The 25,273-nt window shown below is 39.5% G+C and overlaps 2 protein-coding genes across 2 annotated transcripts; one reads left to right on the top strand and one right to left on the bottom strand.

Annotated features, from left to right (window-relative positions):
- The first annotated feature begins 514 nt into the window (after positions 1-514).
- Positions 515-14,801, top strand: slc7a6 (solute carrier family 7 member 6). The gene is made up of 10 exons (XM_037749402.1): positions 515-642; positions 8,747-9,316; positions 9,409-9,534; positions 10,321-10,465; positions 10,570-10,693; positions 10,786-10,889; positions 11,002-11,098; positions 12,991-13,140; positions 13,628-13,811; positions 13,928-14,801. Exons 2-10 carry the CDS (start codon positions 8,827-8,829, stop codon positions 13,993-13,995), a joined length of 1,488 nt encoding a protein of 495 aa, XP_037605330.1. The 5' UTR covers positions 515-642; positions 8,747-8,826; the 3' UTR covers positions 13,996-14,801.
- Positions 14,802-17,206: 2,405 nt separating this feature from the next.
- slc7a6os (solute carrier family 7 member 6 opposite strand) lies at positions 17,207-24,323 on the bottom strand. Its single transcript, XM_037749408.1, has 5 exons — positions 23,980-24,323; positions 21,645-21,974; positions 19,635-19,841; positions 18,953-19,085; positions 17,207-18,165 (listed from the first exon to the last, which is right to left on the bottom strand). The coding sequence occupies exons 1-5, from the start codon at positions 24,160-24,162 to the stop codon at positions 18,029-18,031; spliced, it is 990 nt and encodes a 329-aa protein (XP_037605336.1). The 5' UTR covers positions 24,163-24,323; the 3' UTR covers positions 17,207-18,028.
- Between the last annotated feature and the right edge of the window lie 950 nt (positions 24,324-25,273).

Raw genomic sequence — 25,273 nt, 5'->3', positions numbered from 1 at the left:
TCAAGCCTAAGGGCCCTATTTTAAACATTATATGAATATAATTATTAAATAATGTTTATAATAAAGTCATTTTCGATAAATTGTGAGGTAAATATTGGGGTAATTTGGCAGTAACTCCAAAGAAATTTCAAATAGGTTACTTGCTAATTATCACCTAATTACCATGAAATGTGACCTTTGGACTAATTTGTTAAGGTGCAGCATTTTCTATGAGCAAAACACAATAGATAAAATAGTTTGACTTCTTGTATAAATTAAAAAGTAAGTGTGTTATTATGATTTTAGTTATACATGTGCAAATCTAATTTTCACAACCTATTTCAAAACTATTATGTCTCAGATAACAATGACTTTCCTAACTCTTATATAGTATCCCCCCCAAAAAAAACAGTAAATCAGACTGACTGAAGTGTCCTGTTCTTATAATAATCCTAACACACATACAGTATATGTATATATAAGTAATGTATGCATACTGTAGTCACACGATGCTCCTATAGCAGCAGCGTCACATGACGTCACCTCCAGCAGCAGCAGCAGCAGCAGCAGCCAGTTGTTTACGGCTCTGTGATGCATTAAGCTAAAGGACTCCGTGTTGGCTGGCTGTCAAAACCGCTCAGACAGGAGAAGAGCCGGCATCAGGTAAGAACTGAGGAGACATGGAGCTGAGACTGTTGTCGCTGAGCAGGACTAGTGTCTGTTTAAACGGAATAATGTCTGTGTATTAAACGAAGTAACCTGAAAGACAGAAAACGTTAAAGCGACGGGACAAAAGAGGGAAATCCTGTCTGTTGGAAACGACAAGCTAGCAGGAGATAACCGGATGTTAGGAGGTTCACATTCAAAATAAAAGCCCGGTTTATCACTTCTTTTGTTATATTTTGTGACATTATCTGTTATTTTTGTTTAGGCCAGGGGTCGGCAACCTTTACTATCAAAAGAGCCATTTTAGGCAGAAAAAAAAAAAAAAAAAAAGATTCTGTCTGGAGCCGCAAAACACTTGCAGTGAGGTATTGAGGGGGAAAACATTTTTGAGATTTCAAGAATAAAGTTACAACTTTACAAGAAAAGAAGTCGTAATATTACGAGAATAAATATAACTGTACGAGAAAAAAAGAAAATAACACGTAACAATACTACTACTATACATATATACATATATATACTAATATTATGACTTTATTCTCATAATTCTACGACTTTTTTCTCATAAACTTCTGACTTTATTCTCATAATATTAAGACTTTTTTTCTTGTAAAGTTATGACTTTATTCTCGTAATATAAAAAAAAAATTCTCATAAAGTTATGACTATTTGCGTAATATTAAGACTTTTTTTCTCGTAATATTATCACTTTATTCAAGTAATATAACGCCTTTTCCTCGTAAAGTTATGACTTTTTTTCTCGTTAAATTATGACTTTATTGTCATAATTTTACGCCTTTTTTCTCGTAACATTGTGACTTTTTTTCTCATTAAGTTATGACTTTATTCTCATAATATTATGCCTTTTTTTCTCATAATATTATGACTTTATTCTGGAAATCTCAGATGTTTCTTCCCCTCAATGGGGCGCTAATATGTAGTACATTTGCTCTTTGGCCCTCACTGCATTACACTTATATACTATATACTTAGACAATAAACTGTGACTCTTTCATCACAATGCTCAAATGTTTTGCGGCTCCAGACAGAATTTTTTTTTGAATTATTTTGTCTGAAATGGCTCTTCTGATAGTAAAGGTTGCTGACCCCTGATAATATGATATGATATCTAAGAACAGCAACTATAAAGTCATTGTTTTTTTTTGCTATTGCTTCACATCTAGCCAACGTTATCCAGATCCCAGATTTAATTGTGGCTTTATTTTGAAAGTCAATAGCGGAAGTCAGGTTTGGTAATTCTGTGTTAATTGACACCGGTTATTCTTGTAAGGAAACGCCGGCCCAGGATGCTTTGTTGCATAAAAAATGTGTTTTTTTTTTAACTGATGGTGTTTCTTATTATGTGGCAGACATGGATATAGCAATAGATATGTAATATAGTATCAGGAAATAGACTGATCTCATCACTACACACCCTTTATTTGTTCTTATGATGTATCCACCTTTAACATCATCGTCTGGCATTAACTAGTCAATGACATTTGTAAGGGGGGAGTATACCATAAGATGGCTATTTTTATATGTATATAGACACACTTTTCACACATACAGTAGTAGTAGTATAGTACAGGTTTTGATCACAGTAATAATATGCTGTAAATTATTGGACCTTGTTGTTGAATTTGGCACAGTTACACTTTTCAAGTTGAAACTTGAACGTCTTTACGTTTCAACTGGGAACGTTTACATTTCCAGTTGAAACTGGAAATGTAAACGTTCTTGCAGAACATCAGGTTACAATTTATCCAACTTGAATAATGTCACACTCTTATCAATGACATTTTGTGTTTGAAAACAGAATAACTAACTATCGGCAATGGATTTTAGTTTAATTTGAGATATCTAAATATAAATAAAAGAAAACACAAACTGTGGCTATGCGAGGTAACACAGGAGGAAAAGTGCCTGTTGTATCTACTGTATGTGACAGATTTGAAAGAAGTGAAGAGAAAAGATGACTAGTTTTCATTATCCGTAGCTCCCTGTCTTGTTTGTCTTGTACTGTAGCTCCTCCAACTCTGGGTCTGTCTCTGGTTACTCACTTAGCTGTAAACAACGCTGTAACAGCTTGCAGCCTCACGTGATAACGATCTTACTGTCTCAGACAGAAACACGTGCTGACATTCACACACAGTTAAGAATACCAAACTACAAAATGATCAATGTAAGAAGGGCTGCAACTAATGATCATTATCGATTAATGGGCCAATCATTTTCTCTATTAATCAATTTAATTGTTCGGTCTATAAATTGTAAGAAAACAGTGAAAGAATGTCTGTCACAATCTCAAAAGCCAATAGTTGCGTAAGCCAAAGGCTTGTTTTGTCTGACCAAAGATACTCTGTCTGATAGAAAAACAGAGGAAAGCAGCAAATCCTCACATTACAGAATCTGAAACCGCAGAATGTTTGACATGTTTCCTTGATATGAAATGACTTCAACAATTAATCAATTGTTTCGCCGCATTAGAGAATGATTAACTCTGCATTATACTCGGCTTATCATTTGTCTTTTAAGGTTATTTTGGGTACTTCAAGCCTTTATCGGAAAATGGAAAACTTCTGAGAAAGAGGGGAGGGTGACATGTGGCAAAGGTCCCGGGTCAAATTCAAACCCAGGATATCACAATCACGTGAAAAGTATCTTGGACCTTAACAGCCTCCAGGGGCCCGTACTAAGAAGCAGGATTTGCGGTTAGCGAGGTAACTTCAGGGTTAACCCTGGGTTTTCCGTCCTACGACGGTGGTTCACTTCTTACCAGGGTAACTTATGCTGAACACCTAACTTGCTCCGGAGCAGGTTATGTTCCAGATAAGAGATCAACTTGTATAAAAGTACCGCCTACTGATCAATCAGAGCTCAGTGCGGTGATTGTATGATAATATTACACACATAAGGAGATGTTTAAGTCATAATACAGGCTAAAAAACAACTCAGTTTAAACTGACAAATGCAGGAAGGACAGCTGGATTTATGCTGTGGGTGTTTACCGCTTTGAAATTATGTGTTTATATTTATTTTTTTTACTTGCTCTCAAGTCCGTTTCACACCGTCAGAGTTGGAGACGCAGCTGAAAGAAGGCTGGAATAGTCAAATACGCCACAACTTCATCAAAGGCCGTAATGAAGTGTAATTAACTCATCCATTACACTTCTAAAAGCTACTTATATATCACTGCCCCATCTAAACTACTATATCTGACTTTTTGAGTATTCAGTTAAATCAATAAATCTGTATATTTACGCATTCACACATCGGCATGTTTTCTTTTGCCAGCGATCCTTCCTGCATTTGTTAGTTTCAACTGTTACTTTTAGTCTGGATAGTGTGTTTAACTTCTTCGTATTTGTCTTCTTCATATTTGTCTTCTTCGTATTTGTCTTCATATTTGAAGTTTGCTCTTCATTTGTAAATTGTGCCGCTCTGCCTTTCTGTCCGCAAGTCAGTAGACTTGTCCATGTGTGTGATTGGTCACATGCTGCAGACACCGCCCCTTTCATGTGAGCGCGCCAGATAGAGAAACCCTGGGGTTGATTTACTGAGTTGATAACCGCCATCGTGGGACCGCTTAGCGGGATCTCGTTTCACGAGAAGATAACCTGGGTATGTTGAACTCGCTACGTAGTACAGGCCTCAGGCAGCAGCAGTGAACGTGATTGGCTGATCTTGTAAGCGTACAAAGGAATCTATGATCTTAACAGAACATCAGAGTGACATGTCACATGGTTGCACCAGAGTCATAAAATTATAACTGTGTTGAATGTCCATCAATGTATTTCTAGCCGCAGCACTGGGTGTCTCGCAAAGTCTACTGCACACCACACCTACGTAAAGTCTTCTTCAGGATTGTTAACTTAGTTGCATAATGCTGTTGACGCACTTCACAAGTTCACACACTCATATATAACGACTCACACCGCCGACACCATGAGCTCCAGGCTTGAGTGGAGCACGGGGCCGTGCTTTGACTTTACAGGAGGATACTTCTGTTTTGTTGAGCTGCTGTGATGTTGAGTAATGAGGTTTGTGTTAACATCAGTGTGGTTGTTTGAGTCATTGATTGGTCTGTTATTGTGTCAGATAAACAGGTGGTGTGCTGGTGAGTGTGCGCATGTGGAACAGATGCCCTAATGATTGAACTGAAGCATGCACCCCACATGCACAACACACAAGCAGCCGGCTCACTGTGAAAACTGACCCCTCGTCTGATTTATATTTATGTTATTGTCCTGTAAATTGTACATTCCACACCTACATTCACATAGCACTCTACTCCTGATATTCAACCTGCTTTTCTCTCATCTACATGCCACTTCTCCTCTCCGAGCGCTGCCTGGAGATAGTTCAGATCATTGTCGATACCATCTTCAGACCAATTTCACAATATATGTCCCTTATAACAGTGGTTCCCAACCTGGGGGGTTGCAAAAATCACAGGGGGTGCGCCAGGATTTTTCAGTTCTGAGGTTGTCAAAATGAGATTTGAACATGTACAGTATAACTAAAATCATAATAATACACTTACTGGATAATTTACACAAAAGTCTGTATATAAAACTATTTTAAAAATATTTTCGCTACTTAGACTAGTAGGCCACATTCTGTTTATACTCTGTGTTTCTGCAGTTGCAGATAAAAATCAGGCTTATATTATTAGTATTATACTATTTGTAGAATTAGATTCTAGCAATATGCAGCGTAGGAGTGTTTCCGACTACTGTGATACAAACATAGAGTGTTGTAAAGTCCAAAAGTCAAAATGTATTGTTAAAATATAGATGTAATCCTTTCCAAAATTCACGTTTTTATCTAATAAAATATCCATATTTGTTGGTGTTAGCTGTCGAGTTATATTCATTAAAGAAAGTTGATTTAATAAAAAAAGACTAACTCATTTAATACACTGAAACACTGAAATTGATGGTTTTGTTTGAGGATTTGTAAGTGTTGGGTGATGATGTCAGAAAATAGTGGCTTGGTATTCTATCTCTTGATGGCTTGTTTTTGTGTGTTTAGCTGTGAGACACGATGATCTGAAAGATGAATTAGGCTACACCGATCTTCTACTTAAAGGGGAACACCACCTAAATTAAGAACTCTAATATGTTATTTCCATGGCCTAGGAAAATTCAATCAATAACTGTGAAGCCAGAAACCAGAGAAGTCTCAAACTTGTGATTTCATAGTATAGTCGTAAAACTGTTAGACATGAAGACATTTGAAACTCATCATAGATGTATTTTTGGTTCATTGTCATCTGGTTGGTATTTTGAAAGGCCTCAGAGTCCTTCACACTTGCATGCGTTACGTGAGGAGGCTCTGGGTGTCTGGAGGTTAGGCTAAGTTATTGTAGATATTTCTGACTCCAACAGCACACTTATATATAAGTAAGGGCAACTGAGGCTCATCAACTTTGTTCCAGTATTCATCAAGTGAAGATTGACCTGAAGTACAAGTTTTCCACATCAGGCATAAAGTCTGGAGGTGATAATGAATTGGAGACTGATTTTGTGCACCCACATAGTGTTTGTTTTCTTTTTTATACCCAAATGAGCTTTATTCTATTGTAGTGTTCTGAGTTGTGAAACAGAAAATGTTCCCATGTACTCAGATTACTCCCCTGGGTGCTCTCAGTGTCATCTAGATCATCTCTCCCTATTCATTGTCTGTGGAGCAGCTCCACACCTTATACCCTACGACATCACAAGTTTGAGTTTTAGCACTCTAGTTTTTGGATTTGGGAGAGTTATTCATGTTGACTGATATTTTTTGACTGTCTTAGACTATAGGAATAACATGTATGAATTTTGAAAATGGGTGTAGTTATCCTAAGTAAGTAGACGTACCAATACCACAGTGTAGAAATACTCTGTTATAAGTAAAAGACCTGCATTCAAAATGTTAAAAGTACAAAAGCATCAAAAGTAAAAATACCCATAATGCAGAATGGTCCAGAAATAATCAGAATAATGTACATTATATAATTGGATTATAAGTATTGATGCATTAATGTGTTTGTTGTAGCTTGTAAAGGTGGGGCTAATTGAATTACTTTATATACTGCTGGGTAGCTTGTGAATTAACTCCAGGTATCAATAAAGTCTTAACCTAAAATAATAGATCATAATTTATTTGTTGATTACATTTCATACCATTAATTTGAATCTGCAAAGTAATTTAAGTAATTAACTCAATCTGGTGGAGTAATAATAAGTACAAGTCAAAATTCTACTTAAATACAGTACTTGAATAAATGTACTTAGTTACTTTCCACCACTGACGATGATCTTAAAGTATGGTTGTCATGGTTGTCACTGATGATTTCGCTCTAGTTATTGAAATGAAAAGACCTGAAGGTGTTTTGCTCACGTCTTTTCAACTAACTGTGTCTGCCAGTGTGTGAACCGCAGGGCTTTCATGCTCTATTAAAGGGATAGTCTGGGTGTTTTGAAGTGGTGTTGTATGCGGTACTTATCCATAGTCAGTGTATTATCTACAGTAGATGATGGTCGGCACGCCCCTGCTTTGAGAGGCAGACAGGCGCTACCGCATGGAAGCAAAGCAATTCTAGTTCAAAACCTTTATTTGTCCCCGAGGACCAATTGTTTTGCTGCAGTAGCAATAACAAGAACAACAACAACACAGGGCTATATGAGATGTGTGCATTGTACTGCTGTGGACAGGGCTGACAACAAAACATATTTTAGCCACCTAAAAACATCAATATCAGTTTAAGTGTACGCTATATTTAGAATATTGTCAGTGCTTTATCTTGCCGTCAGACAGCCCTTTCCAATGGGGGAACTGAAGCCGTTGTATCCATCCATGCTCTTGCCAAAGCCACCAGACTCCTTTGAAAAAAAAACAGTAATTTTACCTCACAGAAGAGGGTTGCTTTGTCTACCGCTGCCTCAATCGGTTAGTTTATTTTTGTTATTGTGTGACTTTGGTGAACTAATCAAAGTCACATAATAGAACGAACAAACTACCTGATTGAGGCAGTGGTAAACCAGCAACTCCAGCGTTCTGCGAGGTAAAATTACTGTTTTTTTCAATGGAGTCTGGTTGCGTTGGCAGAAATAATGGCTTCAGTTCCAAGTCGGAAACACAAGCTGTATAGCTGTTTCACGGCAAGGTAAACCGGTGGAAATATTCTAAATTTGGCGTACACTTAAACTGATATGGATTTTTTTTTAGGTGAGCCTTTCTTTTAGGTGGCTTAAATATGTTTTGCTGCTGCCCCCATCCACAGCAGTACATTGCTTTGCTCCTGTGCTGGTACTCCTGTCTGCTTCTCCAAACTGGGGCTGTGCTGACCGCCACCTGCTGTAGGTAATACACTGACTATAGTTAGTCCGAACACATCACAAGGAGGAGGAGGGGTTAGGAGGATTAGGTTTGGATTAGGTTTGGCTGTGGCAGAAATGAAGCGATGGAAGTGGATTTTTAGTTTGTTTCTTAATGACAAATATAGAGTTAGTAGACAATTTTTTATTATGATCTCATTCTTTTTTCTTTTGAACGTAGATGCTGTCAAAGCATGGCATGACAGAAAAAGTCGAATAGTTGCATAAAATGCAAAACATAAAACACTTTTGTGTTACGTCACTTTCCTTTTTTATCATTCAGAAGATGTTTTTCTGGCAGTTTACTAGTTTTATTACAGGCTTGCACAATGTCTATTGATAGTTGCACCAGCTCCCATTCTCCCAATCTTGCAATTTACCTGATGTTGATGCATGAGCAATGGTCCCAGTGAATCACCCTCAGCATCATGGTACATTAAATCATCCAAAACAAGAACATCCAACTCAGGGTGTTATGTCATGTTTCTCCTCCTCCCTGCCTCTGCAGTTAATGTTTCCACTTCCTAATGTTTCCTGCCCTTTCTGTTATCTGTTCATCACAAACCTCTTTCCTTTTCCCCTGCCTACACTGTGCTCAAGTCATGGCTTTTCTTTTAGCAGCGTTTGACGCATTAGAGATTAAATACCGGCCACAAGACACTCTTCTGACTCACCGTTTGGCATTGAGCTCCTCTTTACGTCACAGACAATGACTTCTGAATATTTTTGGACAGGTTGTTCCAGAGGTTGCCAGAAAGGAACTGCAGCTGGTCCTCAGTTCCTGCTGGATCAGACCTGAGACGACGGCGGCACCATGGCCGACCACAAAGAATCCAAGAGGATGAACGGCAGTGCTGGCCACTCTTCCCATCTCTCGGAGCCGCCCAAAGAGAGCATGCAGCTTAAGAAGGAGATCTCGCTGCTCAACGGAGTCAGCCTGATCGTAGGGAACATGATTGGCTCCGGCATCTTCGTCTCGCCAAAGGGTGTGCTGATCTACAGTGCCTCTTACGGGCTGTCGTTAGTCATCTGGGCCATCGGGGGCCTGTTCTCTGTGGTGGGGGCGCTCTGCTACGCCGAGCTGGGAACCACCATCACCAAATCAGGGGCATCTTATGCATACATCCTGGAGTCGTTCGGTGGCTTCATCGCATTCATTCGTCTGTGGACATCTTTGTTGATCATCGAGCCCACCAGCCAGGCGGTCATCGCCATTACATTTGCAAACTACCTGGTGCAGCCGCTGTTTCCAACATGTGAACCGCCATACGTAGGGGCCAGGCTGATCGCTGCAGCGTGTATATGTAAGTATGTCTCATCTACTCTGCGTCCCACACGTCTGTCTCGCTGTTCCTAAAACATCAAGAACATCCATGAAGCTTTCCTCTCTCCCCAGGCTTACTGACATTCATCAACTCTGCCTATGTGAAGTGGGGCACCCGCGTGCAGGACACTTTCACCTACGCCAAGGTGGCAGCCCTCATCGTCATCATCATTACTGGCATTGTCAAGCTGTGCCAGGGTGAGTGTTGTCACTACAGTACTCTGCTTTCTTTCCACAGTGTTCCTCTATATTATGCCATGACTGTTAAAAGTGTCATAGGCTCAGACTTTTGTCTGAAAAACAAAAATCAAGGACATGGATAACAGTATGATTCATACAACAATGGAATAACGCTTTACCAGTCTTTAGGGAAATATTTACTCACATGAACTGTATTCAGTCCTGGTAGTCATAGGCACACCCCCTGTGAGCTCACTTTTGTGGCAACTTTTTTTGATATACTGTCGTTAAAGAGGACCTATTATGATTATTTTCAGATGCATACTTGTATTTTGGGTTTCTACTAGAACTTATTAGACGCCTCTGTTGAATACTCAATTCTGATTGGTCAATCACAGCGTCCTACGGTCTGTTATTTCTTTATAGCAGACCGTTACTTTGTATAGCAGACCGTTGCTATGGGCACAGTTGTGATGTTGGGACTCCGTTTTTGTGTCAAATTATTGATTTCTCAAGTATGTAGCCGTGTAATAAGCGGGATAATGTACAGCTAGCGGGTCGTTGTTGTGAAATAAACCCCTTTAACCCCTTCCTCCGCTTCGTGTTGGGGTGCCCAATCGCCCTGTCGAGGTTTATTTCACAACAATGACCGGCTCGCTGTACATTATCCCTTACTTATCAGCCATCGACAGTGGAATGATGATCAAGAAAAGTTGTGCCTGACTACAATTGTACAGTATTATAATAATTTTATACACATTTCCATGATTGTTTCTTTAATTGTGGTGTCTCTCTCTCTCTTAGGTTACACAACCAACTTTGAATCGTCCTTTCAGGGATCGTCTAAAGACCCTGGTGACATCGCGCTGGCGCTCTACTCTGCCCTTTTCTCCTACTCCGGCTGGGACACCCTCAACTTTGTCACTGAGGAGATCAAAAACCCTGAAAGGTATACTTTTACTTTTTGTGCTCTTTTCTGTAGAAAAGGCTGAACAGGGGCGAGTCAGAATACTTGAAACATCCTGGTAATGATCCAATGTCCCGTTGTTCCAGGAACCTGCCCCTGGCCATCGCCATCTCTATGCCCATCGTCACCATCATCTACATCCTCACCAACGTGGCCTACTATGCTGTTCTGGATGTTAGTGCCATACTGGCCAGTGATGCAGTGGCAGTGGTGAGTAAACTAACTGTAACTAATGAGCCGGATGAGATGGAGAACTGGTGCATGTGTATGAGTTGCTAAACCTGTTTCTGTGTCTGGTTCAGACATTTGCAGATCACACTCTAGGTGTGATGAGCTGGACCATCCCTATTGCTGTAGCCCTGTCCTGTTATGGAGGCCTCAATGCCTCAATTATATCTGCATCCAGGTAGAACACACACACACACACCAATTTGCATTGCAAAAATCTGCACTTATACTGCAAGGATACTTTGAACGGTGTTGTATTATCTATCTTAATTCATGTCTGTTGTGTGCAGGTTGTTCTTTGTGGGCTCTCGAGAGGGTCACCTCCCAGACGCTCTGTCCATGATCCACATACAGAGATTCACTCCGATCCCTGCTCTCATCTTCAATGTATGAAAATGGATCAATTACATGTCAATTGTAGTGGAGGAAGTACAGGAAACTGTCACTTAATAGTAGCTAACTGTACGGTGGAGCCTTCTCATTAAAGGGCAGGTCCATCTGCGTTCTTTACCGTTTTTTTTGTGTAAATAGAAAGGCCAACTCGGCCGTTAGCAAAAACCAGTGATGCAGGTTACTAAAGTAAGCGAATCAATAAGGTTATGAATAATGTGACCGCTAGCGTTAGCTGAGTCAACGTTAGCTGTGCAAAGCTTGGAAATAACTGAAACGGTTAGTTTTGATATTTTTATGTGGGGTTGTATGTGTACTATACTACCGTGATCTGCGAGGTAAAATTTGAGTTTTTTCTTTACCTCGCCACCAGACAGTCCTTTCTGATGGGGAACGGAAGCTGTTATATCGCGTTATACACTGATTAGCCATAACATTATGACCACTGACAGGTGAAGTGAATAACATGGATTATCTCGTTACAGTGGCACCTGGCAGTGGGGGGGATTTATTAGACAGCAAGTGAACATTTTGTCCTTGAAGTTGATGTGTTGGAAGCAGAAAAAAATGGGCAAGCGCAAGGATGTGAGCGACTTTGACAAGGTCCAAATTGTGATGTCTAGACGACCGGGTCAGAGCATCTCCAAAACTGCAGCTCTTGTGGGATGTTCCTGGTCTGCAGTGGTCAGGAGTCAGGACCTACCAAAAGTGGTCCAAGGAAAAGAAACTGGTGAACCGGCGACAGGGCTCATTGATGCACGTGGGGAGCGAAGGCTGGCCCGTGTTGTCCGATCCAATAGAAGACCTACTGTAGCTCAAGCTGCTGAAAAAAGTTAATACTGGTTCCGATAAAAAGGTGTCAGAACACACAGTGCATCGCAGTTTGTTGCGTATGGGGCTGCATAGTTTGTCCACTGCCAAAAGCGCCTACAATGGACACGTGAGCATCAGAACTGGACCACGGAGCAATGGAAGAAGGTGGCACATTCTGAAGAATCACGTTGTCTTTTCATACAGCATGTGGATGGCAATGAGTTTGAGGTGTTGACTTGGGCCTCCAAATTCTCCGGATCTCAATCCAATCGATCATCTGTGGGATGTGCTGGACAAACAAGTCCGATCCATGTAGGCCCCACCTCGCAACTTACAGGACTTAAAGGATCTGCTACTCACGGCTCGGTGCCAGATACCACAGCATACCTTCAGAGGGTCTAGTGAAGTTCATGCCTCAACGGGTCAGGGCTGTTTTGGCGGCAAAAGGGGGACCTACTCAATATTAGGCAGGTGGTCATAATGTTATGGCCAATCGGTGTATATTATATGTATTCAAAGCCACTAGACTCCATTCACAAAAACAGTAATTTTACTGGGAGCATGCCGCCGCCATCTAAGTCACTGTATGTAACGTTAATATTGTACATGTTAATACTGTACATGTTAATACTGAACATGTTAATACTGTATATGTAGCAGCGTCATCATGCAGAAACTTACATCAGGTCACGTGGGAAAAAGTTTTTAGAAGGGCTCGGGGAAAATAGCATTTTGATGCTAAACAATTCATACTTTGACCGAATTGGGAATGTCCTGATTTGAATACATAAGGACTGCCACACGGAAACTACAGAATGATATAAAAACCTAAAAATAATGGACCTGCCCTTTAACTTATTAACTTTATTTTGGTGTTAATGGAAACTAAAAATATCTGTCGGCTTTTTGGCCTGCTAATAAACACGCCTCTTCTTTATTTAAACCACATATTAACATAATAATAATACAATATAATATAATTTATATAATACGAATGTTGACCATTTAAGAGGTGAAGATCATGGACATGTTAAACTGTTTTCTTTCTCCCTTTTCTCCCTCCGCCCACCATCCAGTGTCTCATGTCACTGATCTACCTGACAGTGGAGGACGTCTTCCAACTCATCAACTACTACAGCTTTAGCTACTGGTTCTTCATGGGTCTGTCCATCGCCGGCCAGATCTACCTCCGCTGGAAAGAGCCTGACAGACCCAGACCTCTTAAGGTAAGACCAGTTAAACACACCATCCATCCATCCATCCATCCATCCATCCATCGTCTGCCACTTATCTGGGTCACAGTAGAAGCAGACTAAGCAAATTCTGTGCAGAATAGGAATTTAAATGTGATCAATAATCATTGATTGTGACACTAACCATTAACAAAGGAGACTTTAAAGTGTCTACCATTGCCACTGTTTCACAGTAAGACAACTACATTTCACATAGACATGTTTATTCCACATGAGAAGTAGGGTCATTTTCTCATAGACTTCTATACAATCAGACTTCTTTTTACAACCAGAGGAGTCGCCCCCTGCTGGCTGTTAGAATTAATGAAAGTTTAAGGCACTTCCACATTGGCTTCACTTTTCAGATCCGGAGGTTGACAACTGATCAAAGTCATATCATTAAAGAAAATAAAGTAGAACAATACAAAGTTTTTTTGTTGTCTTTCTAGCTCAGTCTCCCCTCTGATTTCTCTCTCTACAGTTGTCCTTATTTTTCCCGGTGGTGTTCTGTATGTGTGCCGTTTTCCTGGTGGCAGTTCCTCTCTACAGCGACACTGTCAACTCAATGATTGGCATAGGCATTGCCCTGTCAGGGGTTCCTGTCTACTTCCTGGGTGTCCATATACCAGAGTCCAAACGGCCGCCTATCATCACCAAGCTACTGCGTGAGTGTACACACACACATCCAGCACTCTAAAACACAACACTTGTCTTTTCAACTGCATCATTCCTCACCCTCCTTCTCTCAACATGGCTAACATGTTCTTGTCTCTTACTGCAGGTTCTCTGACTCGCTGCACCCAGAACACCTGCTACTGTGTATTGACAGAGATGGACAAAAGTGAATAGCATCCAATACACTTCAAAACTTGAGCCAGCAGTCACCAGAGGAGCCAGACAAGGGATTCTTCTTATTGTACTGTTCACCATGTTGAAGCTCTCAGACTCCACTGACTTGTTTACAACCAAATGCTGCCACAGACGACCCACGTTCACCTGCAGATTTATCCTTGAATTCAAGGACATTCAAAGACTCCAACCGTTAAGGATACACCGTACTGTTATACTGCATATTGTGGATATTGTTACAGTTTCATCACATTATTTAATGACCTCTATTATAAAAGATTTGCCTTGTTAGTTCCACAGGTATTTGTATATATGCCTTTTAAGCAGTATGTGCTTGTGAGATTATACAGGTGCTGCACATGACCACAGGGACCTGACAACGATGCAAGTACATTTTTATTATATGGATTTTAACTGACAGATTATATGCGTGCAGTATGTATGAATGTGTTTAACCTCACCGGAGAATTCATTTCATGTTCACTTCCTGAATAAAAAAAAGGGAAGAAAATGTTAGTTTTTTTGTCTGCTGCTATGTGAAGAGTCATCGTTCTAATGTCATGGCCTTTATGTACTTTTGGCGTCATTGTTTCGCAGGTTTGTTTGTGCATTTCAACTGTTATATGTTGAAATAAAACGTTGTTTGTTTTTTTCATGTCTGTCTGTCTTTAGCATTGTGGGAAGCTGTAACCTTCCCGTTCTTAGTGTTTGCTTTAAACTCTGTGGCACTAAATACATTTCTAATTCTTTACAGTGTTCAATGTGCTGTACTCAAGACATGTTCACTTAAGTCAAAATAGCAAAAAACTAAATCCATTGTAGTGTTTCTAAAGTACCTCTGAATGAATGGCTTACATTTTAACACTTTTTTTTCAAATCAAAATACAAACATGTTGAGTTTTTGTCAATAGTAGTATACGGTTTTAAACCATGAATGCAATACATTCAATAATGGACTGGGCTGATCTAGATACAATTTGTACAAACAATTAAATACAATCTGACATTTGTATGACAACGTTTATGTGCACAGGACTGAAGATCATATTCACTTAACTGGTAAAATTAAATATTAAATGGAACCTCTTGGTTTCCATCTATCGCTTCATTTTGTGCCATTAATTAGATCATGCTTTGGTCCACTCCTGGTCCAGTGGTCCGAGCGTCCGTCATACACACAACTGCCATGTGGCCACAAGGTGCATGCTTCACGAAATGTTGAACCTTTTTTAAATCATGTACAATCATGAGGAAACTGTTGAGTATTAAAGGGAAGTGAAACTTTAATGTGCAACCTCGATTGTTAATCCCAAATAACTGCTGTTTGTTAAAGGGGACATATGATGCTGATTGTCAGGTTCATATTTGTATTTTGGGTTTCTACTAGAACATGTTTACATGCTTTAATGTTCAAAAAACACATATTTCTCATACTGTGTGTCTGAATATACCTGTATTCACCCTCTGTCTGAAGCACTCCGTTTTAGCACCTGTCTCTTTAAGACCCATCCTCCCAAAAAAAAAGTCTGCTCTGATTGATTGGTTTGCAAGAAAAATATGGTGCACCTTTGCAAAGGTATGCTGTGTTCCATTTGAACTGGGAAGTCTGAATTTCTGAGTTCTCAGTCGGAAATTTAACCCCAACCTCAAAATCCAAGATGGCTGTTCAACATAAACAGTAAAAAAGCCGTAATAAATACATACTTGCCAACTCTCCCGATTTTCTCAGAAGACTGCCGTTTTTCATTGCCCTCTCCCAGTTTCCTCCTGGGGGTCACAATTCTCCCGTATTTCTCCCGCTTTATGACAAATGTTCACACCTTCTTTTTCTCCTTTTCATTATCTAAACATGTCTCTGGCAATGTACAGCATGTATAAACTCTACTGTTCCCATCCGGATGACAATACAGCTACACATGATGCTGTTTACTGGCAGAAGAGAGCTGCTCGCGACAACGTGGTTTGAGCTGCGCTCACCACACATCACAATGCGCAGCGAATAGTCGTCGTGTCGTGGCACAAGCCATTGGAAATAACAGGTGGAGAGAGGAAGGAAAGAGAAACGGAGTACTAAGAGAAAGAAATACTCGAGCAGGAGCAAAAAATGAATGAATGAAAACTGATGATTAGCCTAGTTTATGCCTGATATTCACACAAGTTCACGCCAGAATGGCAAATTATTCTGTATTCTTTGCTGAGAATTAAAAGTAAAATATAAAGTATTGAAAATTAAAAATGCTGTTGCAGTGTACTTCTTACTTTGCCATTTTATTCTTTAAGTCAGCAAAAGTCACTGAAACATTTTTCTGGGGGCCGACCTCCCACTTTCATTTTGAAATCCTCCCTATTTTTTAAGTCTCACGGATGTCAAGTTTGAGTAAATACTGTTTATTAGCGCAAAATACCGGCGCAATGTTTTGTTATCGACTGATATTGCTAACAAAGACTAACCTGGCTGGAGAAAAACTCCATTATGATTTCCGACTTCTTGTACTAGAACTCGGGTTCGATGTCATTCCCAGCTCGGACCTCCGATTTCCGAGGTAAATGGAACGCAGCAGCAGTTCTCAAGCTGTGGGTGATATATTCTAATGAGCCTACACGTGACATAGGAAGGGGAGACTAATCTGAATGGCTTGTTGAATCACATGTTTTCTAATCTAGGCAGCTCACAAAAAACTGACTTTGTTGTCTTATTTCACAGTTTGTGGGTTGGTAGGAACTCCAGATACCCAAATGTATGCGCACAAACACCGAAAAAGTGAAATTTTCATGATACCTCCCCTTTAAATTAAGCATAAAGTGAGAGACTTGTTTTCTGCAGCTTACTTTCCATCAAAAGATCACATTTCATCCTTTGCTCTGATGTGCCACATGTTTGGCTCATCACGCTCCATCTGCTAACTCCTAACAGGTTAGGGTAGCTGAGCTTTTCCTAAATCCTGGATAAGAGGATGATCAGGTTTTACTCCTAAGCCTAAAACACTTTATGCATCACCTTGAAAATTTCAGACTAGTTTGAACTGATTCACTACACGGATATCTCACATCCAAAGCCTTCACACCTGCTGTCACCGGCGGACCTCTTAAAAATAACACTGCATTGCCTCAGGAAAGTAACTGAACAAAACAGCTCATCAGATCAACACCTCCAGCAATGAGCATGCTGGAAAACAGTCTGTGTTTGTCATGCAGGACAAATTGACATGGAGATGTTTATTAAGTTTATTTTGAAAGCTTTCTTTTTATACACATCTACATATTTACAAAAAAAAAGTCAAATTCAACAAGCATCCAAGAGAAACAATCTGAACTTCAAATTTCGGAACCAAACTCGCACACCCACAACAAAACGTATGCGTCACGCTTTCACATTATGCCAAAAATCTAACACACACAATTATACCTACGCACACTACCATGCACAAAATGCACCCTAAGTTGCAACCACACGCGGCCCAAGACGTCTCACTAACATTAGTGTTAACAGCACAAAGCATACGAGGCATATCACACTAATGTGCAACATTTTTTTAACACACATCCACGTTGAACAAACACCCACACACAAATTCACTCCACCACAGTAAAAAATAAAGACACTCTGGATCCTTCTGGAAATAACACCGACTCCTTCACCATCTGTGTAGTAGAGATGGGGATGGATTTGACCCTAAAAAGATGTTTACTGATATATGTAATTTTCTGAACCATTAGTGGTTGACAAGCTTTGTGACTGACATTTACATCTGCACATAAAAACTTTTTTTTTTTTTTTTAAACATACAGGGTGTTAACTTAAGAACAAGATGTTTTCAGTCATTTTTTTCTAACCTTGGTCAAATCTGATGCGTGCTACACAATCGCTACACTGTAAAATGGGATTTCTTGAAGTACGTTTTTTCAGGTTTCTATTATGTGCCGCTATGAGCAGCTGTTTTGGTTCACTCTCACCTACACAGAGGTCTATGGTGTTATTTGAGGAGATGGGGCGTTGGGAAGATCCACTGACAGGTTTGGGTTAAGGGATGGATCAATCGGAATGGTATTTGTCTCCATCATCATCGTCCTCGTTTTCATCTTCACCACGGCGGCTCAGCGCTTGCAGCACTTCCGTCTGGTAGGTACCCCAGCTCCTCCGGCTGTACGAGTGCTCCTCCTCAAAGTAACCTGCGTAACGTGCACGGGACAGAAGTCGGCCATTGAATGACAGGAGGGGAAAGAGTGTGTCTAGACCTGTCTTGACAGGTTATTCACAGAGCGCTCCTGTCTACAGTTCATGCTCCACTTGGATCACATTTTGGGAAAAATAGAAAAACAATGTGCATGATTCTGAATAGTTAGAATTAAATATAGCCCCTTGCCCCCAGTGACTTATCGTCGTCAGACCGATAGCCGATGGGTTCAGAGATTGGTCTTTAATTAACCTGCACTATCTGACACAAATATGCGATGTCAGATTGTTTTAACCCGTCTATATTCGTCAAAAAAAAAAAAAAAAAAAAGAGTATATAAAAACGTTATCAAAGATTATGACACTACTGCAAAACTAAGTAGCCAATTAGTTAACAATTATAGAAATAATTCATAATTGCCATTCCAAACAAAGAGAAAATGGCAAAAATAAATTAAGTATTTGACCCACTGATCAACAGAAAAATACTTCAATTAAGTAAAATCAAACATCTGCCAATTGAACAAAATTAAATAATTGAAATGTATTTTTGAATATGATCTCATGACATTGTATGCGAATGAAAAAGATTCCCTTTTTGTCAAGCTCACCACAGGAAAATAAGAAATGCCAGACATTCATTCCCCTTCAGGCATTTTCAGTAGGTCTCATTCAAGACAGGAGTAGCAACTATTTCCTCTATACAAATTATTTTTTTAAAAAGGGAAATGAGGGCTTAAGTAATATTGGGTTAAATAAAGAGCTCATGTACACATTACTTACCACCATAGCGCTCCTCTCTGTCACTGTCTGCATCACTATCCTCATCGGGGTAGTCATTCCTCCAGTTGCCTTCCTCGTTTTCATCATCCTCATCTTCATACACCTCCTCTTCATGAACCACAAGGTCAGGCACCTGGGATAAACAAAAACAACCCATTATCTGAAAGCTGGTTTTAGATTTTGTTTGTAATATTAATAAAAAAGACAAAGCCAGCTTCATGGTTTAAGCCATAAACCTAAATTAACACTTTCAGATAATCACTTTGTACCACTGTACTGAATACTTTTAAATAAGATACATTTTCAAAAAGTTCATTGCTGGGAATGTTTTGGCCAAAATATAATAATAATATAATAAAAATAATAAGAATGCAAGAAAAGTCACCCACAGTTTTGAATGCTACTTTCTATAGACTTGGTCTCATCTGCCACATCAGAACAGCAACATGTGGAGAAACAAGTCGCTGCTTTCAGTTAATTATGCAAATATAAGTTAAATAGCAGGGGCAAAATGTACAGGTAGGTAAAGTCATTTAGTCAAGACCAGCTGCATGTGAGACATTTCAGTCAGTGAGCACATAACGGGTGTGAAGCTTTCCCCGTGTCTACTTCACCCATGTCTTCATTCACTCACTCCGGTTTCAGCACTCATTCATCCGCCGTTCCATCCATCCACACACACCAGTTCTCCCTCATCGGCGTAGGCCCTGACAGATAGGATGTCCTGGATCCAGCCTGGTGCGACCGTTTCCTGGTAGTACAGGTCGTAGACGTAGTCGGCCTCTTGCTCCCGGTGCTCTTCCCCCAGTCTCTCTCCGGTTATGCTCAGGCACTCCCGCAGCATCTTGGTGCTGTTACACAGGATCACTTCTGGGTCTGAGGACAGCGTCTTTACAAAAATAGAGCGAGAGAATAAATCACCATGGAGGCTATCAGGCTCTGCAATGTTTACTAATGCTTTAAATTACAATAACAGCATAACAAAGGCAGTAAACACACTATACAACAAGAAGCTAAACAACTGGATGAAATGTATGTAACTTGTGACAAAAGCACAGTTATTCAATATTTACTATTGATCCTATTGAAAGCCTTTGGTTACACAAGTAAAACATGTTGTTGTTCATTACATATGGGGCTCTCCCCAGTATTTTTGACTATGATGAACTAGGGCTTAGGGAAATAAGCATGGTTTTATGAATGACAGGTTAAAGGGGACCAATTATGCTTTTGTGTTTTTTTCCCCGTCCTTTAGTGTGTTATACAGTTCTTAGTGCATGTAAAAGGTCTGCAAAGCTACAAATCCCAAAGTCCACTCCAAAGAGAGTTACTCTCCCCCACAGAAACAGCTGCTCCTGAACTGCCTGAAACGCCTCGCTTGAAGTCCTGCATTTTCTTCCGTAACGTGGTGACGTCACCAAGTAACACATCTGCATGATACCTGCCTATCGGCTAGTTTGGCACGCCCTCAAACAAAGCTAGTTAGAGCGGAGTCTGAAGAGTTTGGTTTGGATGACCAATCCCAACAGTGGGCTAGCTGACCAATCAGAGCAGACCGGGCTTGAAAAGAGGTGCAACAGCACAGCTGGTATGGGAAAAGTTACGTGTTTTTTCGAACATTAAACAATGTAAACATACATGTTCTAGTAGAAACCCAAAATGCAAGTATGCCCCCGAATATGAGCATAATAAGTCTTCTTTAATACTCGAGAGTTTGGGGCCCCCGTTAGCAAAGTGATTGAAAATACAGTTAACGCTCACTGCAAATTTGCAGTGTTTTTTTCGACAGTGTGAAGAAAGCTGCTGCACCAAATTTAGAATAGAGCATCTCCTCCCCTGCCAGGCATGTTGGTAAGCAGCTCTGATCCCCAACGAAATATGACAGTCACTCACTCGGCGGTAGAACTGGGTTGTCCCACAACCAATGCCAACACAGATACTTTGATCTCGGCACTCCCGTTCTTCACGGTACTTTTCCAAAAAACACTTTCCTTTGTCCGGATGGGAATTGTATTGTTAGAATTATATTATTACACTTATCAATACTGCTCATCTGTTCCGTTTGATAGAAAAAATTCAGAACAAAATAAACAAACGTCAAATGATTTACTGCTTAGCAGGTACTACTGGTAAAGGAAAAGGGGCTGGTGAGTCTCAGCCTCAAAGTCTGCACAAATCTGTCAAATTTAAAGACGCGTGACTGAACAAGCACTGTTGAGTCGGTTAGCTTTCGTTTTTAGTTTGTTCGTAGCAATTTGATATTAGCCCAACAAATTCTGTATGTCTATGGAAAACATACTGGCTATGGACGAAGATGTGGCTGGAAGCTGACTGTGGGTAAGTTGTCACATTTCTCTAAATTTATGTTAGGCTTGTTTTACAGGTTTTTGATTAAATCATTATACTATCTCCCATAATGGCGTTATACAAGCATTATTGTCAACTCAAGTAAAATGTAACCACACTTTAAATTGTTATATTCTCTCTGCCATGTAAAATGTATTTACCCTGTTGACTGTTTTTGAAAGGTAAGAGTGAAGCAGGCACTTTTTTACCCTCTAAAATTGTGGATAGCTATTAAGTAGACTATTTTTAAATATCTATTTTAATAAGCAGTATAGTAATTGATATCATTACAATCAAAATCCTAATAATACTCATCTCTAACAAGCTACAATAACGCTCAAATCACCTTGCCAGAAGATTTATCCTGGTCCTCTACATCCTCATGTAGGAGATCAACCACCTGGATCGCACCGAGACTCAAACATTTGTCCTGCTCTTTCTCAGTTTCCTCCACGCCCTCAGAAGCTTCTGTCTGGGGGGTTTGCTGCTCAGCTGGGCTCGACAGACCTGTACGGTGGCTGGAGAGTATTCTGTAGCGTTCCTCCCTCCGGGTGCTCCACTTTGTGCTCCGTAGGTCCCCGATTATCCGTTGTGAGCTGGAGGCAGAGGGGCGCAGTGCGTGGGCCATGCGAGGCCGAGCCAACGCCTGTCGCACCTGTGTCTGGACAGGAGCATCCTGGTGAGGAGATGACAAATGTGAGAATTTACAGGGATCTTACAGGGAAATGCAGAGACATTGGCTTTACTTCCTGGCATGTAGAAGTTGAAGGAAATTAAGCGGGCACAAACAGAATCCTTTAAAAGATTTAGACTTTTTTTTTTTTTTTTTTTTTTAAATTGTATTCGTTTACATATACAAAAAAGGAACAAGTTGATATTACATAAACAACAACAAAATGCAATGAATTGCAAAAACCCTCAGAGGGGCTTGACCCTCCAGTTCATACCGTAATTAATTTTAAAAAGAGAATCAATTATTTAAAAGGATGGTTAAGAGAGAGGGAAAAAAAAAGATAAGCTTACACACACTGGCAAACTTCCATATATGTAAACAGACAAAGTTGTGAAATAGGATCAAGATTCACACTATTATATCATCAATAAAAACTCATTATTAGTAATCAATTTACAGAGATAATCCACAAGGAAACCATCTCACCACCCAAACTTTACTTTCAAATCCTCACTACATCAAAACACTCTCAAAATGTCACAGTGAGAAGAAAAAAACACATTAACCTGGTAGCAAGCATATGACCATTTAAATAAAAGGCAGTCAAATTCACCTGTAATAACATTATACCGACAAACTGTAGACCTCACTAGTAGAGGTCAATTTTCGATAAGATTTAGAGGAACCAAATTATGAAGTAGCTTTCCACATCTATCAATTAACTTCATCTGTGAAATGTTTCAAAAGTCGCTTAAAGGGTCATTTAATTGCTGTCTTGTAATTGCTTTTCCCCATGTTGTCCATGTATCTGTTTTTATGTTTTTTCCCACTAATGTTGTTTGCAGAAGTCTTTATAGATATTTAAATCAATATCCTCCACACAAACACTAACCATACACTTCCATGCAACACACACAAACTTGTCTTTTTTGATATATTTACTGTATTGTTATTGTTGTTATTATATATATATCTATATATATATCTATATATATAGATATATATATCATGTCCTAATTGTTTTGTTATCACTATGATGTAGTCATATTATTTATTTATATTAATCTTGTCTCTAGGTGGAGGCTTCAGATAAACCCAGTGGTTTTTTTTTGCCTCTTCCTGCACTGTATATTATTCATTTATTTTGTTGTTATGTTGTATAGTCTTAAATTGTGCAAAACATATAAACAAACAAATAAACAAACCTCATAACGTTAATAATATATATATACCAGAATAGCTTTACATTAACAGCTAAGCTAAATAATTAGCTTGCGTGATGGATGAGACTTTTGTGTATTCAAATACATTTTAATGTTAAAGCTTTAATTTTGGATGATGTCATAGAAATTTCGAGGCCTACAAATACGTCACAACTACGTCACAACATCAACAAAACTGGCTAATGATAGTTAGCACAGGCTAATGATAGCTAACAGGCTAATGATAGCTAACAGGCTAGTGATAGCACAGGCTAATACAAGTTGGGGCTAATGTTAGCACAGTGATAGCACAGGCTAATGATAGCTAACAGGCTAGTGATAGCACAGGCTAATACAAGTTGGGGCTAATGTTAGCACAGTGATAGCACAGGCTAATGATAGCTAACAGGCTAACACAATTTGGGGCTAATGTTGGCGTTGAGTATTATGCAAGGCCTATTGAAGGAGGCTGGGACACGCGTCATATATCAAGGGGGTATTGCACATGCGCAATAGGATCTGGCCTTGCAATCGTCGAAATTGAGTTACACTGCGCATGCGTACAAGACCCATGTCCCAACCTCCTTTAATGGGCCTCGTTATTATGCTAACAACAACTAGCACAGAAGACTGCGTTGTTTTCAGAAACTACTATTGTTTCTAGTAACGTCAGCTGGTTAAATCCAGCTCGCTATCAGACACTCAACATGTAGTAAATCTATATGTTTGTTTCAACACGATATATAACGTTGTATTTGCCGCTTCCACCGCGGCTGTTGCGCAGAAGCGGGCCTCTCCTCTCTCACCTGTGTCGCTACGGTCGCCACGAGTTTGAACACAGAGTTTTCCACCTCCGCTTCTTCGTTTGGCTCCGGTACCGGTTCTCCTGACGTCTCCGGTCGGATACGTTTACACGCCAGCAACAAAGCGTCTGCCGGGTCGGTGCCCCTTTTCCTCTTGACTCGCAGGATGGTCGTATTCGGATCCATGTTTGTTGTTCCTCTCTTGTCTGAGTTTGCTGCTTCGTTTGTCTGGCTGACTGGCAGAGCGGTGGAGGAGGGAGGAGAGAAACGGGGAGTGCGCCGCCTTTATGTTCACTACGTTGAAGTGAGCAACCAGTTAAACAGCTCTGCTTGATTTTAGATGCTCGTCTATTCGTGGTGTTACGGTTACGGGTGCCTGGAGCGGCCAAAAAAGGCAAAATAAGACCTGTAGTTCAACAAGAATTTGATATACCAAGTCAAAAACAACATTATATTATACATTATATGAAATTCAGTTATAACAAAGTTTTAAGGTATTCTACAGTAGTGTGTCTTTTATTTTAAAAAAGGAGCTCAAAAGTTAAAATAAAATCAAATAATCATATTATGTCCTGTCATCATATGTCAGCTGGAATTTCTAATTGATTCCTGTTAAGGATGACACTGACTATAACCATAACACATTTAATGTGATTTTACTGAACAGTTTTTGAGAAAATTAAAGGGAAAATCAGCTCAAATTACATTACTGTGTATGACATGCAATTAATCAGAATCAGATATACTTTATTGATCCATGGGGGAAAATTGGGGAACAAAAACAAAATTCTTTTTCCATTTTCAATGGATTCCTGTTCTGGATGACGGTGACTATGTCCATGTCAAATGTTCTATTCTAATTCTGTGAAAGCAACACTAAACGTATATTTTTTTCTGTACCATGAATGCAGCTTCTGGGTATTCAACAATAATTTGATATACCAAGTCAAAAACAACATTATATTATACATTATATGAAATTCAATTATAACAAAGTTTTAAGGTATTCTACAGTAGTGTATTTTTTATTTTAAAAAAGGAGCTCAAAAGTTAAAATAAAATAAAATAATAATATTATGTCCTGTCATCATATGTCAGCTGGAATTTCTAATTGATTCCTGTTGAGGATGACACTGACTTTTTCTGTACCATGAATGCAGCTTGTGGGTATTCAACAATAATTTGATATACCAAGTAAAAAATACATTATATTATACATTATTATAATTTTTTTATTATTTAAAAAAGGGAGCTCCAAAGTGAAAATAAAATCAAATAATCATATTATGTCCTGTCA

The sequence above is a fragment of the Sebastes umbrosus genome, chromosome 2, assembly GCF_015220745.1.
Source record: "Sebastes umbrosus isolate fSebUmb1 chromosome 2, fSebUmb1.pri, whole genome shotgun sequence".
NCBI lineage: Eukaryota > Metazoa > Chordata > Actinopteri > Perciformes > Sebastidae > Sebastes > Sebastes umbrosus.
This window is presented reverse-complemented; position numbering and strand designations above follow the sequence as displayed.